Source organism: Rana temporaria, chromosome 5 (genome assembly GCF_905171775.1).
Source record: "Rana temporaria chromosome 5, aRanTem1.1, whole genome shotgun sequence".
In the NCBI taxonomy this organism is placed as follows: domain Eukaryota; kingdom Metazoa; phylum Chordata; class Amphibia; order Anura; family Ranidae; genus Rana; species Rana temporaria.
Window position 1 is genome coordinate 250,104,438 of NC_053493.1, and position 27,402 is coordinate 250,131,839.

The following is a 27,402-nucleotide window of genomic DNA, read 5'->3' on the forward strand; positions in this document are numbered from 1 at the left end:
AGAAATGAGAGAGAAATCAGTTGATATATTCCTTAGAGGTGGCTACAAGTCACACTTCCATGGCCAATCAATCAAAGAGCATTACAGAAATGGCAAGAACTCAAATCTACCAATCAGAAGGCTACTTTAACTTGTTCTGTCAACAATGAGTGGGTAAATGCTGGCATCTGATTGGTTTAGGGATCAATTTCACAAGGTGCAGAGCCACACTCCCATAGGTGTGCACAGCCTATTGCATTAGGATGTGCACCCCAAATGTATTAAAACATGGACGGTGTTAGTAGGGCAGTGGGTGGTATCAGTAGAGCAGTAGACTTGTCAGTAGGGCAGAGGTTGGTGTCAGTATGGCAGTGGAGGGTGTCAGTAGTTTTTATTTTGATTATTTTATTATTATTATTATTATTATTATTATTATTATTATTATTATTATTATTATTATCATTTTTATTATATATTATTTTATTTATTATTATTATTATTATTATTATTATTATTATTATTATTATTATTATTAGTAGTAGTAGTAGTAGTAGTAGTAGTAGTATTATATATTATTTTATTTATTATTATTATTATTTTTACAATATTTTTTTATGAGTCCTGTTGGGGAGTTATGGTGAAATATCAGCAGGGGGGATCTGCGCCGCACAGGGTGATTAGCGTTTGCCCAGGCACAACCAGCACACCCCCTGCGCACACCTATGCATACTCCATAACCCCCCCCCCCCCCCCCCCCGCCACACACACACACACTCTGCAGAAAAGCAACCCCTCAGGGCTGTACACATGCCATGAACACAATGTTTTGCAAAAATTTAATGGGATGTGAATATGCGCCACAACTGCCTGCCACCACGTGCAATGCGTATGATTGTGCCGATGCATGCATTTGATAGTGGCGAGTTGGATCAGCATTTTGGGGGCTAACACAGATGGTGAGGAGGCGACATATCACCTCCTCTATCGCCGGTCAGAGGCTCTCTGAAAAGCGATCCACCACGGATCGCTTTTCAGAGGGGTTACATTAAGCAACATGTGCGAATGAGTCATTAGAGTTAGAGCTAATTCATACCAACAGCTGGGGTTGGATTGCTGCAGTGCTGATGCACTGATTATTATTACTAATCAGGATTTATACAGCGCCAACAGTTTGCACAGCGCTTTACTACATTAGGGCAGACAGTACAGTTACAATACAATTCAATATAGGAGAAATCAGAGGGCCCTCAGCACATCGCACTGTTCACTTTTTCTAATGAATTTTATTGAAATGTCACTGAGACATTTTATTATCGTAGAAGGCAAGGCAAACCCAAACTAAGCTTACATCTACTCCCACCCCCATTCTAAGCCTATTCTAAAGTCACTACGGTCTGGTCACATGATCAGCTGTCAGCGGAGGCTTCGGTGTAGAGGAGGCACAGCCGACAACGGATGCCCCATAGTAAGCCTATGGGGGACGTCATCACGTGGGCTGCACAGCGGAGATCTCACCTCTACAATGACACCAGTTTTGGAGAAATCATGTCACCAGACCGGCTTCAGAACAAATAAGTAGGCATCTTTTCTTTAAAGCGGGAGTTCACCCAATTCGTTTTTTTTTTATCTTCTCCCCTTAGATTCCTGCTCGTTTTGTCTAGGGGAATCGGCTATTTGTTTTAAAATATGATCCGTACTTACCCGTTTTCGAGATGCATCTTCTCCGTCGCTTCCGGGTATGGGTCTTCGGGAGCGGGCGTTCCTTCTTGATTGACAGTCTTCCGAGAGGCTTCCGACGGTCGCATCCATCGCGTCACTCGTAGCCAAAAGGAGCCGAACGTCGGTGCGGCTCTATACTGCGCCTGCGCACCGACGTTCGGCTTCTTTCGGAAAATCGTGACGCGATGGATGCGACCGTCGGAAGCCTCTCGGAAGACTGTCAATCAAAATAGGAACGCCCAGTCCCGCAGCCCATACCCTGAAGAGACGGAGAAGATGCATCTCGTAAACCGTAAGTACTGCTCATATTTTAAAACATCTAGCCGATTCCCCTAGACAAAACGAGCATCCATCTAGGGGGAAATAGTCATATATACGGGTGAACCTCCGCTTTAAGTAAGAATGAATAGGCTTAAAATGAGTTTTGGAGTAGATTTTAGTTTATTCAGGGCTTCAATTATCTTCCACTTTAAATTCAACTGCTGGCTGCATTGTGCGTGGTCGTGGATTGCCTCGCACTGCGCTGCTATGGAAAAAAAGTAATCTACGCACACCGCCCACACACCCACACCACCGCAACACCAGGCACACCATACACCATGTGGTGGAACTGCGCAGGATTTGCTGTCCAATGCAGTCTCATCCTTACCTGGTGTGATTGAACCCTTAGGCCTCGTACACACGGCCGAGTTTCTCGGCAAAAACCAGCAAGAAGCTTGCTGGTTTGTTTGTTTTTGCCGAGGAAACCGGTCGTGTGTACACTTTTCGACGAGGAAACCGACGAGGATCTCGTTGGGCCAAAAAGTTAACATGTTCTCTATTTCCTTGACGGCAATGGGAAAATTTGGCTCGCCGGCTTCACAAGGAACTTGACGAGCAAAACGATGTGTTTTGCCCGTCGAGTTTCTCGGCCGTGTGTACGCGGCCTCATAGTGTATTTCCACTTTAGCAGCCATCTACTTTATATTTGTTACAGGTCCCCATTCACATCGCAAATAAGGAAACCCTTTCACTTGAATGGGCTGCCATATGCGTGACAAACACACCAAAGATGCTCACATGCCAAATTTGGGGTGTTTGGCAATGCATGTTGTTTTGCCACAGTATTCTAAAGCATTAATTCACGTGACAAACGCAGCATTAAACTCCCCGCATTTGGGGTGCCATTTAAAAATAATAGAACCGCGAGCACATTGCGCATTTTGCTGCATTTCTGTAAATGCGGGTAGAAATGTGCGATTTTGCTTGCGTTTGCCAAAGGCAGCCTAAGCAGACGCGCATTTTGTCATGCGACAAAACACTCAACAAAGGCGACAAATTGCCCACTAAAAAACTGCCCAACGCTCCACAAAATAAAAGGTTCTGGGGCTACTTTGGGGCGTTAGTTGCATGTAGAGCAATGCGCCCCTTAGGTGCAACGTGCGTTAACACATGAAAACGCGTACAAACCATGAGCAGGTTCAGCTACACTCAGGTATGAATTGGGTCCTAAAGGAGAATCGCTTGTTATTTATGAAATCAGTTCTCTCTTTCCTACATTGCAGGTTAGAGAATGAAAGAGAGAATTTGATTGGCCGCTTTGTTTTTCTTTCAGATAGATTTAAACAGGGCTGCCAGGTTCAGCAGTGACCAATCTATGACAGACAAGAATGGTGACGTGTATGGCAATTTACATTACAGTCTACACATCTGATCCCCTCCAGTTGTATAAACTCTACAAGCACCATAAAGAGGACTGCTGCGTTCCTCACAGTCTGCTTGGAAAGCCTCTGGGAGAATAACTAACCTATTGACATGGATAAGGACTTTCGGGACTTAAGCTAATAGTTCTTGTGGCAAAAATAGTGAGAACAAAATGCAGAGCATATGTAAAAAATATTCCGCTGGTTGCTTCCATTCCTGGCTAGGGAGAAGTCTCTGGCTAGGAAATAGCTTGTTAATATAAAGCAGATGTTCAGAACCTGTGGCACTTTATCTGCTCTGAAACTACAAATCCCAGCCATGTCCCGTCAGTCGGGGAAGCTAGAGAAACACAGATCAGCAATACTGATAGATAGAGGGCTGGGATGAGACTGGAACCACTGCTCTATTGTACATAGCCATCAATTAGATCCAATGCTGGCCACACAGAGTACAATCTGATTGTTCAAGGTATTTACTGTACCTGTAGTATAGGCCCCTGAAGGGGTGGACTGACAACTTGGGCGAATCCCCGGGCAATAGGAGATTATGGGGCCCCCGGGCAATAGGAGATTATGGGGCCCCCAGGCAATAGATTATGGGGCCACACAGTATACACACACATACAGTATACATACACTGTATAGACACACAGTATACACACACAGACACACAATATACACACACAGTATACATACACAGTATACAAACAGACACACAATATACACACACAGTATACATACACACAGAATACACATACACACACTGAAGGTACTGGAGAGGCAGGGCAGCAATAATCTTGGTATTTAAAAAAAAAAAAAAGATTTTTACATACTTTCCCTGGTTTTACTGAGGCTGGCAACCCTAGTGGCATGGGGCCCTCAGGCAGTGCCCGGGTGCCCGAATGGTCAGTCCCCCCCTAGCCCCCTGCCTAATGACTGGATTGTTTGGGAAGGTTCTCACACTACATAGTTGATGGTAAATCCAAAGCTGATCATACACTATACAATCTGTACAATCTCTCTACAATCTCCAAAACTATGTAATTTGAGGACAAACCTAAACAATCCTCCCATTCAATATTCCCATTGTTGATGGAAGATTCAATGGAGATTGTACAATCAGATGGTATAGTGTATGCAGGGCCGCCTTTATCACAGGGTAAAAGGGGAAGCTTCCCCTGGCCCATACATTGTTGTGGTGTCCAAAGCAGCTGCATCTTAAACCCACACTGCCTGCAAATAGTGGATTTGGGAGGGCCCAAGAAAATGTTTGCCCGGGGTCCAATCAATATTAACGATGGCCCTGAGTGTATAGTCAGCTTTAAGAAGATTGTACGATCGGGTTGTAAGATATGTGGCCATGTTTAATTGTTGTGCTCATCCTCCATTTTTCTTTGCCCCATTTTAATAAACCACCCAAAAAAAAAAAAAGCAATGCAATGCATTTCAGGAAGCTGAATCCCATTTTAATAGGTTCTCATGACCCGGTAACTTTTACGATTTGTTATCTCTCTTAGACGCCTTTCCTCCTGGCAGCAGCGTTTTGTCAGGAAAAAAACGATTGACGCTTGTAAACGTTTAGGTGCGTCAAGTGCCATTGGCCAGAATAAATTATTATTCTGGCCAATGAAACGAACGAACGTTTAAGCGATAAACGCATCTAGGGCTACTGCGAATTTAGATGTGTTTAGACGCGTTTACACGTGCCGAACATTTTTTTCTTCCAAAACGCCACTCCTCCTGGCTGCGTGTTTTTTTTTCTGCATCTTAACGGCACTACCGCTAAACGCCTATGTGCACATGGACACAAAGGGGTTGATTTACTAAAGGCAAATAGACTGTGCAGTTGCTCCAGAGCTTAGTAAATGAGATAAAACGTCACTTTGCAAATAATAACCAATCTGCTTGCACGTGATTGGATGATGAAGGTCAGCAGAGCTTCTGCTCATTTACTAAGCTCTGGAGCAACTGCTCTTGAAGAGTTCAACTGCACTTTGATAACTGCACAGTCTGTTTGCCTTTAGTAAATCAACCCCATAGGCTAACATGCAAGGGCATATAGAGGGCGAAAAAAAAAATGCCAGGTGCCCCTAACAGCTACGATAAAAACATCCACAGTGCGTGAAGCCTAACAATTTCTCAAATCTCAACACAGACCAATCACAGCACAAGCCACATCATCAACCACCTTTAAATGAACGCATTGGAACGCTAACACTAAATATATTTATTAAAGCTATCCATGTAAAACGGGGTAATTGGCAGCTGGGATAGCAATATTTAGATATACTTTGATAAAGCATTACATTTCTGGGTAATTAGATAAGTATTTCGACGAGGTTCTTAATCCTTTTCATGTTGGAAGCAATTTACTTCTTGCAAATGATTAACTCGAGATCCTGAAAATGTTCATTAAATTGTTTTCAGTTTAGGACAAGGGTGGGCAAACTTCAGCACTCCAGCTGGTGCTAATGCTCGCAGGCAAAAGACCTTGCTGAGTGTTCTGGGCAACAGATGACAGCCTGGGGCTCTCTATTTCAGTTGTTGTTGAACTACAAGTCCAATCAGCTATGCTCTCCATAGCACAGACATACAATGCCTTAGAAAGGCTTATCTAATAGGTCAGATCAAAATGACTATCTGCAAAAACTCATACCAACCAATCAGACATCTGCTAACTATGCTCAAGTCAGTACAGAGATAGCTTCTAAACTATAGGTTACTGCATCTGAAGCTGATCATCCACATTACAAACTGTCCGTACAATTTCCCTAAAGGGGTTGTAAAGGTAACTTTTTCCCCCTAAATAGCTTCCTTTACCTTAGTGCAGTCCTCCTTCACTTAAATGTCCTTATTTCTTCTGAGAAAACCTCACTTCCTGTTCTTCTGTCTGTAACTCCACACAGTAATGCAAGGCTTTCTCCCTGGTGTGGAGTGTCGTGCTCTCCCCCTCCCTTGGACTACAGGAGAGTCAGGACGCCCACTAACACACAGCTCTTTTCTCTACCTGCAACATAGAGAGAGTCCTGACTCTCCTGTAGTCCAAGGGAGAGGGTGAGCACGACACTCCACACCAGGGAGAAAGCCTTGCATTACTGTGTGTAGTTACAGACAGAAGAACAGGAAGTGAGGATTTCTCAGAAGAAATAATGACATATAAAAGCAAAATCGGAGAACGAGGTAAGTGAAGGAGGACTGCACTAAGGTAAAGGAAGCTATTTAGGGAAAAAAAATGTACCTTTACAACCCCTTTAAGCTGGACAAACACATTACAGTCTGATTGTACAATTTCCTTTCGATCCACCAAGCAGTAATAGTGCAAGCCTGTTTGATTGGTTATAAATTGATTGGATAGCTTACGTCGGTACTCCTTTTATGTAGTTTTGGTAGAGCTAAAGATTATACAGAAACTTTATGGTCAGATTATAACATATAGGGTGAGTCTAAAGCCCTGTACACACGGCCAGGAATCCCGTCTGGTTGAAAAACGTCAGTTTTAACGACAGGATTCCTGCCAAGCTTGCCTTGAAAAGCCACGTATACACACGGCCACACAAAAGACACGCCGTTCTTTTGAATAACAAGAACGCGGTGACGTCAAAGACTACGATGAGCCGGCCAAATTACGTTCTATGCTACCGCGCATGCGTCAAATTGTTATCGAGCATGCACGGTTTATTTTGGCTTCAGGTAAGCATACAGACGACCGTTTTTCTCGGCAGGAAACACTCTACCGGGAATCCCGACGGGAAAATAGAGAGCAAGTTCTCTATTTTTTCCCAGTAGTTTTTCTGTCGGAAAAACTGCTAGGGAAAAAAACGGTCATGTGTACGAGGCTTTAGATCTACCAACATCTGTATAGTGGAAGGGCCTGCCTTACTGGTTTTACATTGATTGGATAGCTTAGGTAGGTACTCCTTTTACACAGTTTTGGTAAATCTAAAGTTGATTATACAGAAATAGTATGGTCAACTTTTAGGCTGCATTCACATTGTAACGCCGCGTCCGCAGCGTGTTTTGCCGCGATTTCGTTTACTTTTTTTTTTTTTACAAAGAATTAACATTGCTGTCTATGGCCGAACGCCAATGCCGCCTGAAAAAAAAGGGTCCGGGACTTGTTTTCAGGCGGCAGGCGTACGGCGTTTCGGTGTTCGGCGTGAGATGGGAACCATTTCATAGACAGCAATGGAAATTCGCCCCTCCAGCGTATCGAGCGTCGGGCGTCCGGCGTTTTGTCGCCTAGGTGTGAATGGAGCCTTAACATGCATGGTGGCCCTTAGATCTACCAATAAGCAGGGCCGTCTTTAACACAGGGCAAAAGGGGCAGCTGCACCTGGCCCAGTCATTGTTGTGGGGCCCAAAACAGCTGCCTCTTGAGCCCTGCACTGTCCCTAAATAGTTGATAAGCGGATTGAGGAGAGCCCAAGAATATGTTTGCCCAGGGTCCAATCAATATAAAGGTGGTCATGCCAAAAAGTATTCGCACCTCCGATCTTTTTGAGATGGGAATGAGGGACACCTATTAGAATAAGTATATAGGCATAGGACACACCCCCTTAAAGGAGACTTTGTTCCAAATCAGGGACAGTCCCTCGAAATCAGGGACAGTTGGGAGCTATGAGTATGTAGTGAAAGGTCCTGCCTGATTGGACACAAATTGATTGGATAGATCAAGTAGGCCCTAATACTACATAGTTTTGGTAGATCTAATGTTGATTATACAGCGATTGTATGGCCATATTGTAACATAGTTAGTAAAGTTGAATAAAGACACCGGTCCATCCAACATGCATGGTGCCCTTTACACAAGGTCATAGCCCACATTAAATCTTCCCAGTGCTATAGCTTTAATCCTCCTAGCACCCCAGCACATAGTAACATCAGTGGAAGAATAAAATCAGACTTACTTTGTGGCTAGTAGCATGTTTTTCCTGGTCACTTGCTCATTTGGGTCAGAGTGTTGCCGGTTGACATACTCAGCTACAGCTTTGGCAGGAAATTCTGTTTCACAGACATACCCAAAATCTCGGGCTAGATGCACAGCTTCACCTTCAGGGAAAAGAGAGACCTATATATTTAATCAGGACACTGGAAACATTAACATGTACAGGTGATGAGACATCACAACATGGAATATATATATATAAGTGGGCGAGTAGAAAAGATATTCATACATAAAACAGTTTACCAACAATAATACCAATAACGTACACACAAGGCTCAATTCACCAAGCCAGGCTGGCCATACACAATACAATCAGATTGTACAATCTCTGTACAATCTTCTTTAGATTTATCAGAACTATGGGGTTGATTAAAGTCTCTTAATATTTTTGTGTTTGTTAACCCAGTGTATTGAACGGGAAAAAAAACTGACAGCTCAGGTCAGTTCCGCTCCGCTGTATCCAATGCTAGTACAGCGATTCCCCCCATTGTTCTATTGTGTTCTGGTCAGTTCCACTGTAGCCAATGCTAGTACAGTGATTTCCCCCATTGTTCTATTGCGTTCTGGTCAGTTCCACTGTAGCCAATGCTAGTACAGCAATTTCCCACATTGTTCTATTGCGTTCTGGTCAGTTCCACTGTAGCCAAAGCTAGTTCAGCGATTTCCCACATTGTTCTATTGTGTTCTGGTCAGTTCCACTGTATCCAATGCTAGTACAGCGATTTCCCACATTGTTCTATTGTGTTCTGGTCAGTTCCACTGTAGCCAATGCTAGTACAGCAATTTCCCACATTGTTCTATTGCGTTCTGGTCAGTTCCACTGTAGCTAATGCTAGTACAGCGATTTCCCACATTGTTCTATTGTGTTCTGGTCAGTTCCACTGTAGCCAATGCTAGTACAGCGATTTCCCACATTGTTCTATTGTGTTCTGGTCAGTTCCGCTGTAGCCAATGCTAGTACGGTGATTTCCCCTATTGTTCTATTGTGTTCTGACAGGGGGAACCCCCCCCCACCAAAACACATCGATCAGCTGATCAGGAGTCGTCAGCAGACTTTTTTTCGATCTTGACCCTTCGACAAAAGCCGGCTGAGCCGCTTCTGTCAGACCGGCTGCCACACAAACAGGCCAAATGCCGGATGGTTTCTATTGAGCCAACTGATGTCGCCCGACAATTCAGACTGTGTGAGTTAGGCCCCGTACACACGACCGAGGAACTCGACGGGCAAAACACATAGTTTTGCTCGTCGAGTTCCTTGTGAAGCCGCCGAGGACCTCGGCGAGCCAAAATTTCCCATTGAACAACGAGGAAATAGACCGAGATCCTCGTCGGCTTCCTCGGCCAAAAGTGTACACACGGCCGGGTTTCTCGGCAGAATTCAGCTCCGATCGAGTTTCTGGCTGAATTCTGCCGAGAAACTCGGTCGTGTGTACGGGGCCTTCGTCTTTACTAAAGGCAAATGTGCAGTTGCTCCAGAGCTTAGTAAATGAGCGAAAGCGTCACAAAGAATACCCAATCACTTGCTTGGAAAAAATGTAAAATGTTTGCTTCCACTTGATTGGATGATGGAAGTCAACAGAGCTTCTCCTCATTTACTAAGCTGTTAAGCAACTGTACCTGCAGAGTGCAACTGCACAGTCTATTTTCCTTTAGTACAAGAAAAAAATTCCCACTACTAGCGCTACACCATAAGGACAATAAAACACAGTGTTTTGTGTAGTAAAAAAAGATAAAGAAACCCTTTCCGTGCAGCTGTTAATCACCTGAGAACATGGGCAAAGAACTGAAACAAAAAATACAGCGCTCGAGGATGGAGTACGAATCACTTTATAGTCTTAAAGTATTGCAAAAAAATACACATGAACTAAAAAATATAAATAAAAACTGCACACTAGGCAGAAAGTTTACACAAGCGAATCTATTGCAAAGTCCCCAAACACTTGAACAGTAACCATAAGGTGATGGTGGGATAGCAACCTGAAATCACTGCTGGGAGAAAGCTTCCAACCAAAGTACACTTCTGTAGTATATGAAGGTGGTACGGCCGTTAATAAACCTCTAAGCAGGGAGAAGAAAAACACACAGCGGGGAGACAGCATCCACGCTGGGAGTGATCAGAGATGTTATTCACCTGCCGAGGGAGAAATGGCTGTAGTTCTAATCCAACAGGGAGGCCGATGGAGGCGGGATCACTCCTCGCAACGGAGGATGTAGGGCAGTGAGGGAGATCCTGGATGGGAACCACCGTGCCAATACGAGGACGCCGCCGCGTCAATCAGAAGCGAGGAGGGAGGGGTGGAATCACCGCTGCGTCACATGAAGGGGAAGGGAATGAAGTCCGGACTCTATCCCTCAAGGGTCATGTGACTCCAGGGGCCAATCAGTGGAAGAGATAGACGAGCAGTAAAATCAACAAGCTGAACGTCACTGAAGGAATTCCCAGACTGTCAGTATCTCAGCATTGGCTTCTTGTAAACAAGTGGGGGCATAAAACGAGATGGGGGTGAGCCGTGACTGACATGTTTCGCGTGCCAGACGCTTTGTCAAAGTCACGGACAGGCAACACCACCAGATTGAAATAGGAACATGTAACAATCCCATTGGATAATGGCAGGCGGGGGGACGGATTTAAAGTGTTAACCCCACCATCACCATTCGGTTCTTTATTTAAAAAAGCAACATATTGAGTTTGCAATTGTTTGTTGATATTAAACTAGAAACACCCAATAGTGACACATATACAAAAAATAATAATAGCACATAAACAAAAATACATAATACATACATTGAAAATAAATGAAAATAAAAAATAAAAAATAAATAAATACAAAATATATACATAAAAAATAAAAAATAAAAAGTGTATAAAAAAATATAATAAAAAATCATGATACAAAACACAATATCCTCAACTCATAACATAAATATTAGTGACATGAACACATTTATCTATAAAAACTATCATTTTTTAAAAAATGTTGAATAAAAAGAGCCATAAGCTCTATATGCTAAAATTTAAAATTTAATATTTAATTCAAGTTTCGTTCGTAATACTGAGGATATCTAGCTCCTCGTTAAGGCCACCTGGTGACAAAGAACCCATCCGAAAGATCCAATAAGTTTCCCTCTTGCAGAGGAGGGAAAATCTTTCATTAGCCGTAAGTGACCCTATTGGAATGGACTCAATCGCCATGACCTCCAGGCACTTAAAATCTTTATTATGGGCCTGCAGGAAGTGTCTAGGTACACTGTGTTTGTCACAGCCCTTTGTGATAAGGCGTCTATGCTCGCCTATTCGTATCCGTAAAGTACGGATTGTCCTTCCTACGTAAAGCAACTTACAAGGACAACGCAACACGTAAACAACGAATTCCGTTGAACAGGTAATGAATTGATTAATCGGAAAACTGCAGTCTTTGGTTTTAATAACATCAGTCCCTCCTTTAGAGATAGACTGACAAGTAAGACATCCTCTTTTACCACATCTGAAGATACCGGTTTTATTATTGAAGTAGGCCCGAATATCTAAAGGACGAGTGGGGTTATTCTTAGTGACTTTACTTGGTGCAATGATATTCCGGATGGTCCGTGCCCTTCTAAAGGTAATCTGGGGTTTAGGGGGAAGGGAAGAAGACAGATATTGGTCTAGTTGAAGAATGTTGAAATGTTTGTTAATAATGCTGCTTATATTTTTATGTTCAGTGTTGAAAGTGGAAATAAACCTTATATTATTTACGACCCTGTCCTTAATGACCTTCTTCTTTTTGTTCATAATCATATTGGAATTGAAAGCATCATCTAGTAATTCTTGTGGATACCCCTTCTCTCTAAATTTCGTCTTCATAGTAAGGCCCTGGGTCATGTAGTCCTGTATCTTTGAACAGTTTCTCCGTAGCCTATTGAATTGTCCATATGGGATATTTGATTTCCACGACGAGTGATGGCAACTATTAAAATGTAAATATGAATTACCACTAGTAGGTTTAATATGATTACTAGTGGTAATGACCTCCTGATCATGTGAAAGTACCAAATCCAAAAAAATTAAATTGTCCTTATCGAAGACGTGCGTAAACGAAAGGCCTAGCTCATTATTGTTACAGTGGTCTACAAATAATGAAAAAAGATCAGCACCACCACTCCAAATGAGGACTACGTCGTCTATATAACGCCCATAGAAGACGACGTGTTCCAAAAATGGATTGTTATTCCAAATTTGCAAAGTTTCCCAGTAGCCCATAGTCAAATTGGCATAAACCGGTGCAAAATTGGCCCCCATTGCAGTACCTTTCTTTTGTAAAAAGAACTGGTCACAGAAAGAAAAATAATTGTGTTTAAGGCAGAATTCAATACCTCTACTGATAAATTCAGATTGTAAAGAGTTAATATCATTGTTCTTACTTAAGAAGTATTGTACTGCCGCTAAACCAATGTTGTGGGGTATTGACGTGTACAAAGAGGCCACGTCTAGTGACGCCCAAGCATAACCCTCTTCCCAGGAATAATTTTCAAGGGTCTTAATAATGTCATTGGAATCTTTAATATACGATGGCAATTCACAAACAATAGGCTGTAGGGCATGGTCTATATACATAGATAGGCCACTTTATTTTCAATGTATGTATTATGTATTTTTGTTTATGTGCTATTATTATTTTTTGTATATGTGTCACTATTGGGTGTTTCTAGTTTAATATCAACAAACAATTGCAAACTCAATATGTTGCTTTTTTAAATAAAGAACCGAATGGTGATGGTGGGGTTAACACTTTAAATCCGTCCCCCCGCCTGCCATTATCCAATGGGATTGTTACATGTTCCTATTTCAATCTGGTGGTGTTGCCTGTCCGTGACTTTGACAAAGCGTCTGGCACGCGAAACATGTCAGTCACGGCTCACCCCCATCTCGTTTTATGCCCCCACTTGTTTACAAGAAGCCAATGCTGAGATACTGACAGTCTGGGAATTCCTTCAGTGACGTTCAGCTTGTTGATTTTACTGCTCGTCTATCTCTTCCACTGATTGGCCCCTGGAGTCACATGACCCTTGAGGGATAGAGTCCGGACTTCACTCCCTTCCCCTTCATGTGACGCAGCGGTGATTCCACCCCTCCCTCCTCGCTTCTGATTGACGCGGCGGCGTCCTCGTATTGGCACGGTGGTTCCCATCCAGGATCTCCCTCACTGCCCTACATCCTCCGTTGCGAGGAGTGATCCCGCCTCCATCGGCCTCCCTGTTGGATTAGAACTACAGCCATTTCTCCCTCGGCAGGTGAATAACATCTCTGATCACTCCCAGCGTGGATGCTGTCTCCCCGCTGTGTGTTTTTCTTCTCCCTGCTTAGAGGTTTATTAACGGCCGTACCACCTTCATATACTACAGAAGTGTACTTTGGTTGGAAGCTTTCTCCCAGCAGTGATTTCAGGTTGCTATCCCACCATCACCTTATGGTTACTGTTCAAGTGTTTGGGGACTTTGCAATAGATTCGCTTGTGTAAACTTTCTGCCTAGTGTGCAGTTTTTATTTATATTTTTTAGTTCATGTGTATTTTTTTGCAATACTTTAAGACTATAAAGTGATTCGTACTCCATCCTCGAGCGCTGTATTTTTTGTTTCTATTTTCCTTTAGTAAATCAACCCCTATGTTAAAAACATTCCATCTTAATTAATATCAAATCAAGCAGGCCCTTGTCCTGCATAGCTGATAGTATTATATTATTATTATTATTATACAGGATTTATATAGCGCCAACAGTTTACGCAGCGCTTTAGATCTACTATACAATCAGATTGTATAGTTTATGGTCAACCTAACTTTCAGGATAAGGATATTTATTTAAAAAAAAAAAAAAATTATAGCTATGTTTCTGGAAAGTGAAGTAAGATTTGAAATTCGAATCACAAGGCTAAAATAAAAATCTAAAAATCCTTATGTTAGTGAACTGAGCAAGTTATTAATTATATCAATAAAAACTCAGGATAAGGATATTTATTTTACAAAAGTGACAGCTATGTTCAGATGGGTGCAGCAAGATTTGAAAATTGGAGTCACATGTCGAAAATAAAGATCTTTATCCTAATGTTAAAGCTTATAATGATATCAGTATAATTCATTTTAGCGAACATCATCAATCTTACCCAATCATTTCATCTATGAAATGAATGTGATCTATAATCTCATCAATAAGGGTAACTTTAATATACTATCCTTAGCTAATAATATCATCTATATAGATAATCAGATGAAATCTACAGCACAGGTAATGTAGACTTGTGAAATATTTTCATGTTACAGCTGAATTGATGTTATCATGTAATAGGGTCTGGGCCCCCATGAAGACATAAGGAAGACTTTGCCATGTGGTCTCTACCCTGTGATGATCGACTCGGCTGTAATGTTTTAATGAAACAAATGTGTACATTAAAAGTCTCTATTCCACAAGCGGCTCAGGACAAGGAAGTCAAAAGCTTCCCAACACTGACATTCCTTAACTCCACCGTTTACAATGAATGATCTTTTTTTATATATCCTGAACGATTAGCTCGGAGAGATTTGGGGTCAGTGCACGCAGTCTGTCTGTTTTGTTGATTTTCAAATCTTTTGGTTTTAATTTCCTGAAGCAGTTGGATTTTACTGCAGGGTTTCCTGCCATTAGCTGCACTCCGGAAGAACGCATGCGCCAATTAGTGCTTCAAAGAACAAGGCGGCCAAGCTTGTTTCCAGGAAGATGGAGCAGATCATCAGACACTGGCTCCTCACTTCAGGACACCAGACACACCGCTCACATCACACACACACCATAAAAGCTGCACAGGGCACCTGGAAATACACTGTGACAATGTAACACACTATTGTGGGATTACTGTAAGTGAGAATATTAGGGGAAGGTGATGGGAGAGAATAGAGAAGAAAACTGCTACACACACACCATACTATATAGAGACCATAGAAATACATGAAAATACACTGTATACTGCAATGTACAATTGTACCATAAACAGTATGTTCATTATAACAGCACACGCAGTATTATATGTAATTGGGATATGGAGATGGGAGAGAATTGTAGAGAAAAGTAGTTTATACACACACCATATAGACAAGGCCCGAACAGTATATGTACTACATAAAACAGTGTATAACAATATTTGATGCAGCAAATCATTGTGCCATATACAGCAGGATTGCTGTAGGTGAGAGAGTTAGGGTAGGGTAATGGGAGAAAATAGAGGAGAAAACTGGTACACACTTACATCATAAACAAGGACCATAGCAGTACAGGGCACAGGGAAATACAAGGACCATAGCAGTACAGGGCACAGGGAAATACAAGGACTATAGCAGTACAGGGCCCATGGAAATACAAGGACCATAGCAGTACAGGGCACAGGGAAATACAAGGACCATAGCAGTACAGGGCACAGGGAAATACAAGGGCCATAGCAGTACAGGGCCCAGGGATATACAAAGACCATAGCAGTACAGGGCACAGGGAAATACAAGGACCATAGCAGTACAGGGCACAGGGATATACAAGGACTATAGCAGTACAGGGCCCATGGAAATACAAGGGCCATAGCAGTACGGGGCACATGGAAATACAAGGACCATAGCAGTACAGGGCACAGGGATATACAAGGACTATAGCAGTACAGGGTCCATGGAAATACAAGGGCCATAGCAGTACAGGGCCCATGGAAATACAAGGGCCATAGCAGTACAGGGCCCATGGAAATACAAGGACCATAGCAGTACAGGGCCCATGGAAATACAAGGGCCATAGCAGTACAGGGCCCATGGAAATACAAGGACCATAGCAGTACAGGGCCCATGGAAATACAAAGACCATAGCAGTACAGGGCCCATGGAAATACAAGGACTATAGCACTCAGTACAGGGCCCATGGAAATACAAGGACTATAGCAGTACAGGGCACATTAAAATACAAGGACCATAGCAGTACAGGACCCATGAAAATACAAGGACCATAGCAGTACAGGGCCCATGGAAATACAAGGACCATAGCAGTACAGGGCCCATGGATATACAAAGACCATAGCAGTACAGGGCCCATGGAAATACAAGGACCATAGCAGTACAGGGCACATGGAAATACAAGGGCCATAGCAGTACAGGGTACATGGAAATACAAGGACTATAGCAGTATAGCACACATGGAAATACAAGGACCATAGCAGTACAGGGCCCGTGGAAATACAAGGACCATAGCAGTACAGGGCACATGAAAATACTAGAACCATATCAATACGGGGCACATGGAAATACAAGGACCATAGCAGTACAGAGGCCATGGAAATACAAGGACTATAGCAGTATAGCGCACATGGAAATACAAGGACCATAGCCGTACGGAGCACATGGAAATACAAGGACCAAAGCCGTACGGGGCACATGGAAATACAAGGACCATAGCAGTATGGGACACATGGAAATATATATATTAATAAATATATTAGGCAGCATACAATCATGCCATAAACAGTATGTAAGGTGTTACAGTATGTATCATATTACATGTAAGTGTAAGAATCAGGATATGGGGGTTTATTTACTAAGGCTGGAGAATGCATAATCAGGCTTACTTCTGCATAGAAACCAATCAGCTTCTAACTTGACAATAAAACCCGATACTAGTACACAAACATGCACCATATACTGTAAGAAGGGCCAAATTATTATAAACCGTATGTTCAGTAGTATGTACAGTACAGTATTAGATGTAAGTGTAAAAGTTAGGATATGGTGATGGGAACAAATAGTAGAGAAAACTAGTAAAGAAACACACAAGCGCGCTATATAGGCAGGGATAAAACAATACACCTGCGAATACAAATATATTATGCAACATACAATTATGCCATAAACAGTCTGTATGTGCAGTATTAAATGTAAGTGTAAGAATTAGGATACTGTATACTCTTGGGGGAGAATAGTAGAGAAAACTATTATACACATACACACATTATATATAAGCAGGGCCATGACCCTATAGCTGAAAATACAATGTATAATGCAGTGTACTGTAATGCAGTAAACAGTCTTTACAGTATTACATGTAAGTGTTGGGCCCCGTACACACGGCCGAGGAACTCGACGTGCCAAACACATCGAGTTCCTCGGCCAGTTCAGCCCTGAAGCCGCCGAGGAGCTCGGCGGGACGAGAGCTCCCATAGAACAACGAGGAAATAGAGAACATGTTCTCTATTTCCTCGCCGAGCTCCTCGTCGGCTTCCTCGGCCGAAAGTGTACACACGACCAGTTTCCTCGGCAGAATTCAGCCAGAAACTCGGTCGGAAGCTGAATTCTGCCGAGGAAACTGGTCGTGTGTACGGGGCCTAAGAATTAGGTTATGGTGATGGGAGAGAATAGTAGAGAAAACTAGAACACGCATACACACACACACACTATATGGGCAGGTCCATAACAGTACACTGTATAATATAATATATAATGCAGCGTACAATCATGTCATACACCTTCTGTACAGTATTATGTGTAAATGTAAGAATTGGAATCTGGTGATGGGAGAGAATAGTAGAGAAAACTAGTAAACACGTACACACACACTTACTATATGGGCAGGGTATACTTTATAATACACTATATAATTGTAAACAGTCCGATTACTTTAGGTGTAAGAATTAAGATATTGGGATGAGGTAGAATAGTACACAAAAGTAGTACACACGTTATCTAATCAGGACCATGACAGTACAAGGCACCAATTAAAATATGGTGATAGGGGGAGAATACCTGAGAAAACAGGTACAAATACTGAAATTATATACTTAGGCATAGGCTTGGAATCTGATTGATGCAATGTGTACTGTAAATAAAGTTATATAACTTTAAGTTGTAGCCCAATATTTATGACCTGACTTTAAGGACTCATGCACTGCGTTCAGATCCATAACCAAAGATTGAAAACCTTGCACCTGAGGACATGTGTGTTATGCCCTTACACATGAAATATGTGTAAACGCACATATACACATATTCATAGATGAATTCTGGTATTGGGAAAAAAAGTAGAAGAATATAGAACTATAAAAAAAAACTTATCAAAATGCACTTTACTGATCATTTAGGCAAAAACTGCTTTTCCAGAAAAATCTTGGCCATAGGATCAGTAAAATTCCTACAGCTTTCTGCGTGTTCATTGTGGAAAACAGGACAAGAAACTTCCCTCCAACCACTTTGCATATTATTTTATATATAAACTGTGATTTTGTACTTGCCAAATATGCTGCAGAAATCTCCCTCCACCAAGTCTGGCTGCCGTCATTTTAACTGTGGGCAGCTGAGGCTGCTGCCTGTTCACTTCCTTTATTTACACAGATACACAGAGGCACACCTCCTGCTCTGCAGCTCTAATTGGCCCTATTATGACTCATCCCCCCTTCCTTTCTGGCAAACTCTCACGAGAGTGAAGCCTCGTACACACGGCCGAGTTTCTCGGCAAAAACCAGCAAGAAGCTTGCTGTTTTTTTTTTTTTTGCCGAGGAAACCGGTCGTGTGTACACTTTTCAATGAGGAAACCGCCGAGGATCTCGTCGGGCCAAAAAGAGAACATGTTCTCTATTTCCTTGACGGCAATGGGAAAATTTGGCTCGCCGAGATCCTTGGCGGCTTCACAAGGAACGCGACGAGCAAAACGATGTGTTTTGCCCGTCGAGTTTCTCGGCCGTGTGTACGAGGCCTAAGAGAGAAAGTTGTGCATGATGTCATAAGCCTAGGCTAATGATCAGACAAGAAACAGGAAGTGGGCTGTACAGTATAAGGTATTTACTGGCAGAAAAAAAATGTTTTACTATGCAAAGTTAAAACAAGGGCAGAAGATTTAATAGATGGAAGGCTGGAAAAAAAGACTGAAGGTCCGCTTTAAAGCGGGATTCCATCCGCAATTTGTGAATGGGCGGCTGCCTAGTGGGATACACACAGTTCCCAGAAGGCAGTGCGCCCCATTCACCAGAAGACACCACGATGGAGGACGAGGAAGAAGACGACTGCGGTGGAGGAAGAGGCATAAGAGCTAGTTCCGCATAGCAACAGCCCTTTCTGGTGAGTATAATTTGTTTTTCTATTTTTTTATTTTATTTTAGAAAAAAATGAAAAATCAAGGTGGAACTCCACTTTAAGCTGAACATAGTATCAATTTGTTTGCTAAGTGTACCTTAGATTGTAAGCTCCTTGAGGGCAGGGGCTGATGTCAATGTACAAAAAGTAAAGAACTGTGTAAACTGCTGGTGCTATACAAATATCTGCAATAATAATAATAATATTAAGTGACTATTGAGTTTGCTAAGTGAATGAGGAAACTGATTTACTAAGGGAGTCACAAAAAATTGTGAGAATATTAACTTCAATTATCCAAGTCTTTCACATGATTGGTTAATTTTAGTAAATATTCACTTAGTTTTAAAGTGAAGATTCTCAACTCGTTTAGTAAAGCAGTCCCAATGTCTTCACCTTTAGAAAAATAATACTGTTGGTGAAAAATACAACTGGGGTTCAAACTATTCATGTGTGATAAGTTCCTAAAACTTTAGAATATTTCTGGATGGAGTTTTTTAAAAACTGCTTTACAAAGCCCAACTTCCCTAGCATGTTTAGTGACCCTCTAATTGGTGGGATAACTGTTTATAAAGCTGGCACAAATCAGCACCAGATGGACACAATAAAATCTAATGCATCCTTTTCTTGTAGAGTTAAGAACCTCTTTCTTTTCACACTGACCGCTGTAAGTTGGAGACAGAGCTGGTGCATTGGGCTATAATGTATACAAGTATCCTTCAGACTGGAAGGTAAATGTATAAATGAGAAGCAGCAGTGAGAGGCTGTCAGATCTGTGCAGGATAATGTTCCCCTCTGGCATAGGTCAAGCATCCCCAAAGTCATTCAGGAAGTGCTGGTCAGGCGCTCCTCCAATGGCAGCCCAGGCCGAAATTATTTAGTACATTGTTTAGAGTGGAAACTACTTTAGGCTTTAGGTATTTAACTATTATCACATTGCAATGGCTTTCCAAGAAAATATCTTGATAACATTAAAGGAAGCCAAACAACAACCATAAGAAGAATGTTGCTACTGCTAAATAAACAGAGAGGATCTTAAAGGGAAACTACAACAGTTTAGGGCAGATTACAATCACTTGTTTTCCTTTTTTAACTTTAAATATTTACATCTTTTTATACAAAACAAAAAGAAAAAATATTTATTTTTACCAATAAACCCTTAAAAGGTATGGCCCCATATAAACACAGTTTTTTAGAAGGGGCTTTCCAGGGCTTTGTGTGCTGCGTTTAGGTCCGTAATTAAAGTGGAGGTTCCCCTAAACTGCTGTTTTTTTTTTAAAAATACGTCCGTACATACCGTTTCCTATATGTGTTCTCACCGCCGCTTCCGGGTATGATGGTCGGGGCTGGGCGTTCCTAATTGATTGACAGGCATCCGACCGATGCAGACATCGCGTCAGGAGATGCCAAAAGAAGCCGAACGTCGGTGCGTAGGCGCCGTATAGAGCCGCACCGACGTTCCGCTTCTTTTGGCATCTCGTGACGCGATGTATGCGTCGGTCGGATGCCTGTCAATCAATTTGGAACGCCCAGCCCCGACCATCATACTCGGAAGCAGCGGTGAGAACACATATAGGAAACGGTATGTACGGACGTATTTTTTTTAAAAAAACAGCCGATTCTAATTGTCATTAATCTCATAAATGCAATGTTAAAAGTTTATTTTTAGGGGAACCTCCACTTTAAAGTGACACTATAGGTTTGTTTTTTATTTAAATAACAAACGTGTCATACTTACCTCCACTGTGTAGCTCGTTTTGCACAGTGTGGCCCCGAACGCCGTTTTCTGGGGTCCCCCTTCCTGTCAAGGCCACACCCCTTGCTGTTTAAGACCAGCCCTGGAATTTTCAAGTGGGGACACTAGTTCCGAGGGCCTTGGGGGGGGGGCAATGGATTCCCTTAAGTTGCATAGATCTCCTCTCAGTTCCTGTTTGGCTATGGGGCAGGAAGTGAAGGAAAATCTCCGCAATGGGACAGGGATGGTAAAAAAAATAAAGTGACAGGGGCTATAACCCTCCCTTACTCTATCCAAAATGAAAAAAAAAAAAAAAGTGTTGACTACAGTTCTACTTTAAGCACAAATTTCGGATAATTTTATTGAGAGGACTAAGAAAATATAACCATGCCAATGGTGCAACAGAAACATAGAGCACAGTAAGGAAGGTTTGTGGTCCAGGATAATAGGACGGTCAAAATTAGAAGCAACCCCCCCCCCCCCCCCACAGTTGCGGAATGCCGGCCGGAAGCAGTGCAGCTGCTTTATAGGGGCGCTAAACTAATTTGCCTAACAGTACACTGGGTTGTGCTGCCCCTCTGCAATGTGCTGCCCTGGGCCTGGGCCTTGTTGGCCTAGGCCAGGATACAGCGTTGAAGGGGGTTACCTTGCAGGCGCGCTCCCGAGTCCTGCATTCGGCTTCCATAGCTGTCGAATGCAGGATTCGGCCAAGCCCCCCGACGCCCGCGTCATTGGATTTGATTGACAGCAGCGGTAGCCAATGGCTGCGCTGCTTTCAATCTATCCAATGAAGAGCCGAGAACCCCCGGGCAAAGATCCAACCCGTTCTCGATGTGTGACTTTCCAGGGCTCATGATTTTCATGCAGGCTGCGATTTCCAAAGTAGCACAGGGACTTCTTTCCTGCGTTTCACAGGGCATGGCAGCCCATTCAAATGAATAGGCTGTCATGCCCATGCAAAACGGCGCCCCACATGAACCTTGCCTTAGTAAATCAACCCTATTGCTGCCTTTATTATGCCTGTCTCTAATTGGACTCTGTAAGGATCTGTAAACAGCAGAAGAAGGGGAGTGTGAGTCACTCCTTAGAACTCGTTCAGCTGTGTGTGTCATGTAAGTTTCCTATACTAAGCTAATTGTTTACTTAACAAATAATTATAAAAGTTCATATTAAATTGTATTTTTAATCCTTAGTAAGTAAAAAAAAAAAAAAAGACATAAACATAAACACTTACACATTCCCTTTAATTAAAACATTAGATGTTAATTACTGCATCTGCAGTATCAGAGAGAACAAAGAACAGAGGGCTGGGTTCATGTTATGTTATTAAACTGCTTGCAAAAGTGCCCAAGATTTAAACAAGACAACCCAAAGCTAGAGATTTTCCACTGCAGATTACTCAGCGATGTTTAGTGAGCAAAAACATAAAAAGTGAGTCCTGCAGTGCCTCAGCCTGGTCTACATAACACTTATCATGATAGATTTAAGGTTACTTACCCTCCACTAGAGATGTGAGCAAAGTAACATTAGCAGCTTTACGTCTTCCAGCTGGAAGGTTTAATCCTATTTTGTCTAACTTTTCTCTCAACGACCTGCCACCATTTTTCGATTTCGCCCTGCACAGACAGAAACAAAAATATTAGGCAGAGAAATAAATGCAACTATCAGTCCATCCAGCTACAATCATCCTAATGCTCTGTGGGATGGCTTCTTTAGGCTGGCTACTGCAATGCAGTCAAACTGCCTTTTATTTTAGATGGTAACCAAGTACAAACATTGGGGTTGATTTACTAAAGCTTAAAGGGGTTGTAAAGGTTTTTTTTTTTCTAAATAGGTTCCTTTAAGCTAGCGCATTGTTGGTTCACTTACCTTTTCCTTTGATTTCCCTTCTAAATGTTTTTTTTTGTCTGAATTTCTCACTTCCTGTAAGCTTGCCCCCATCATCTGTTTGGGGGTTAGTTAGTCAGAACAGCTTACTGAGAATGAACAGGAAGTGAGAAATTCAGACAAAGAAAAAATAACATTTAGAAGGGAAATGGAAGGAAAAGGTAAGTGAACCAACAATGCACTAGCTTAAAGGAACCTATTTAGAAAATAAAAACGAACCTTTACAACCCCTTTAAGAGGGCAAAATCTGATGCAGCTCTTCATAGAAACCTATCAGCTTCCAGGTTTTATTGTCAACGTTTAGTTGAACAAGCTGAAGTTAGAAGCTGATTGGCTACCATGCACAGCTGCACCAGATCTGCAATTCTGCAGTTTTAGTAAATCAAACATTTAATGGGCATTTCATCCAACTGACATACAAGTGTGACATGCTGAGGCTGGAAAATTATGGAGCAAAATGAAACTGTTTAACATAACAACCAATTAGAATCTTTGTTGGTGGCTATGGGCAACATGTCCCCATTTGTCCCAGTTTTTGGTTTTAGATTGAAAAAAGACACAAGTCCATCTATTTCAGCAAATAGAAAACAACAATAAAGAATTAATTAATTGAAAACCTCCACCTATAACCACAGTTGATCCAGCATGAGTAAAAGAAAAAAAAAAAACGAAAGCTTGGTAAACTTTACCCTAACAGGGGAAAGAAAATCCCTTCCCGATCCCTATAAGGGTCCACAATCTCTGGTGTTAGTACATGGGGTCTGTGCTATTAATGGGGTTGATTTACTAAAACTGGAGAGTGCAAAATATGGTGCAGCTGTGCCTGGTAGCCAATCAGCTTCTAAGGCGTCGTACACACGACCGAGTTTCTCGGCAAAAACCATCAAGAAACTTGCTGGGAGATATTTTTTTGCCGCGAAAACCGGTCGTGTGTACATTTTCGTCGAGGAAACTGTCGAGAAACTCGACGAGCCAAAAAGAAAGCATGTTCTCTATTTCCTTGACGGGAATGGAGAAAATTGGCTTGTCAAATTTCTCGACGGCTTTACAAGGAACTCGACGAGCAAAACGATGTGTTTCGCCCGTCGAGTTTCTCGGTCGTGTGTACGAGGCCTAACTCCAGCTTCTTCAATTAAAGTGGTTGTAAACCCTGAAAAAAAACCTGCAAGAAAATGGCATACTAGCTCATTATGAATTACTTACCTCACATCAAAGCCCCCCGCAGCAGGCCTTTGTACCCCCTCCAGCAGGCGACGTCTTTCGGGTATTGCGGCTTCGGCACTGTGATTCGCCGGAGCTGCAATGACGTCACTCCCGAGTATGCACTTAGGAGCCGCCCGGTAATGGCGCACAGACTGAAGCAACGGCACATACGTGCCACTGCTTCAGTTTGCTTTAGTGCGCATGTGTCGATGATATCGGCACATGCAGGGGACAGGGGATATCTCCTAAACCGTTCAGGTTTAGGAGATAGCCTGGGTAGCTAGCTACAGGCAAGCCTTTATTATAGGCTTATCTGTAGCATAAAGTGGTTGTAAAGGGTTTACAACCGCTTTAAGCTTGGACAAAAAAAAAACTGGAAGCTGATTTGTTTCTATCCAGAGCTGTACCAGATTTGCCAATCTCCATTTTTAGTAAATTAACCCCAATGTTAAGAGCCAGTTAAATTTTGTGCATTTAGGAAAACATCCAGCTTTTCGAGAAAGCACATTTTCATAGCTCTTACTAGGAAGAAGCCTTTCCATATGCAGAGGATAACCCTCTCTTCCTCCAGACACATAGAGCACCATGTTTCCTTTGCAATGCCCTCAAAGTGAATACATGACCTCAGTTTGTAAATATTAATCCATAGGTGTATTTTGTATGAACATCACAGCAATTATGAAAACTCATGCATACAGTTCGATTTTAATTATGTAATGCTATGTTTCTATATAAAACAAAACTTTTAGCTATGGAAGTACCTATTAAAGAGAATTAGTATCCCCAATGGCCTCTCTGCTATGACTTTCCTATGCATAGCTGATGGGCACACCCTATACCAGCCTTCCATCTCCCTAGGACTTGAGCACAAGGATGTCACGTGGCTCCTCCTCTACTCCTTCAACACAGAAAACTTTCAGATAGGTTGCAACAAGATGCTAAGGCAGAATCTAATTGGTTTGCTTGGAAGAGGAATGTGTTGACATGGCTGCAGCCCAACATCATCATTGCTCAAAAAAAAAAAAAAAAGTGACCTATCCTGACCCAGAGAGATGAAGCCTCCTCTCACATTCTCATTCATGTAATTTACAGAAACATATGAATGGCTTCATAGTTATTGGGTGTAGACACAGAAAATGGCATTAGGCTCAGTGTCTAGGACATCTCTAAAGGGCATCAGAGGAATCAGATTACTTTAGAGGAAAAAGAAACCAAAGACTTATACATTGACAGGAGATGTAAGACGAAGAAAAAAGACTAAAGTATAAAAACCCTACCCAGGCAGCAAGCTCAGGTCCAAATAGAACCATGTGCCTGTTGGTAGCAGTAATAGGGCTAAGGTGTCATTCATTCTGACTTGCAGCTAATCACGAATCTAATTACATGCAAAATGAGTTCTGTCCATATCAGAACGAAGTCATTTAAGAACGAATTAAGTGGCATAACTGTGAAAGGGATACTGTAATTACAAGTGATGAAATGATTGCCTATATTCCACAATGCATAAATGGAGCACAAAGTTACTAATATCACACGACCATACAAATGGAACTGAAGCCACAGCCATACACAGGAAGCACCTACACACAGGAGCGACAATTTGGGAATATATTTGATCATAAATGTAATCATGAAATTAATTAGAGGATAGTTATTTAAATTGGAATAACCACTAAGGGTTCCCAATATTGATATAATACACTTCCTGTATTACCGACAATTATCAATACATCTTTTTTATAGAATTACTGATAGTTTCATACCAATCAATGATATTGTTTTTAAATAGTCATAATATGTGCCAATATGTGATCGTTATTATCCTTTTCCAATTTTTAACTATTCTCTGTATTTCCTCTAATTAATCATTTTAAAAAAAATGTATAGGTGGGTTATCAAGGGAAAGTAACCAGCTTGGTATATATTCATCTACTTAGTAATAAGATCAATAGGAAATGTATATTTGTAAGCTGGATTGGGCTGGGGTAAATAGTAAATAGCTGGCAAAGTGTGTGTTAGCCATTGTATGGTACATACTGTGGTTGATTTACTAAAACTGCAAAATCTGGTGCAGCTGTGCATAGCCAATCAGCATTTAACTTTAAGCTTTATCAGAAAAAAAAAATCTGGAAGCTGATTGGTTTCTATGCAGAACTGTACTAGATTTTGCACTCATCAGTTTTTTGTAAATCAACCCCACAGAGTTTCTGGGAAAATGCAAAATCTCCATTTAGCTGCCCTTGTGAAATCACTTGCACTTAAATGGCCCTATTTTCGTGTGTTTATCTTAGAACAGTAGCTGTGGTCTTGTTTGTGGACTCAGGTTCAAGTGTCATATCCCTTCCCAAAATCTTTACCACCCCAAGACACGAAATTATAGATTAATGGAGACAAATATTTTCCTAACCTGTTCCATTAATTGCTCTCCTCTATATAAGGCAATCAGCATATTTGTAGGCTGTATCTCCTCCCATGTGTTCCTTCTCTGTCCTTACATGCACATCCAGCTGCAGTCTGACACAGAATGAACCTGACTCCATGTACAAGCCCTTTATAGTAAACAGGCTGACCAAGTCATAGCCTGGGCTCACTTACTCTATTATATACTGGAGGCTGGCTGGGGCCCCTGACTAGAGGTGTATTTTATGCATTGGGAAATAAGATCGTTATATCATCAGTCCTGGAAACTGTACACTAGATTCCTGTAGGACTCTAAAATTCCAAGAAATGTTTAAAAGACATTAGTGTCTGATATATGGAGCGTTTTATTAATTTTCAAATTATTGGCAGATATCGTCTATCCAGGAGGTCACTTACTTATTCACACAATCATAATGGGCTACAACTGTTGGGTGGATTTACTAAAGCTTGCTCACTTTGCAAGGGAAGTTGCACTTTGCAAGGGATGTTGCCCCAGAGCTTTGCTGACTTCCAGCATCCAGTTACATCCTTGCACATGGTTGGGTTTTGTTTGCAAAGTGAATCTTCCCTTCATTCCCTAAGCCCTGGGCAAAATGTCCTTGCAAAGTGAACAGCCTATTTCAACCCCTATGCGACAGGGCTCTATAGAAAAACCATTGAGTGGCCCCTTTGTCTCTTTGATCCCCCAAATTCATAACAATTGCTTTGGTGGGACAGATTACTAATTGCTTTGGA

The 27,402-nt window shown here is 41.9% G+C and overlaps 1 protein-coding gene across 6 annotated transcripts in view; it reads right to left on the reverse strand.

Annotated features, from left to right (window-relative positions):
* Positions 1–27,402, reverse strand: part of TFAP2A (transcription factor AP-2 alpha) — a 45,035-nt gene that overhangs the window by 1,669 nt on the left and 15,964 nt on the right. For all 6 annotated transcript variants that reach the window (XM_040353705.1, XM_040353704.1, XM_040353703.1 and 3 more), the window contains exons 5-6: positions 22,654–22,772; positions 8,288–8,429 (exon numbers count right to left, since the gene is read on the reverse strand). In XM_040353705.1, coding sequence (XP_040209639.1) covers positions 8,288–8,429; positions 22,654–22,772 — 261 coding nt within the window. The remainder of the gene's footprint in view (positions 1–8,287; positions 8,430–22,653; positions 22,773–27,402) is intronic.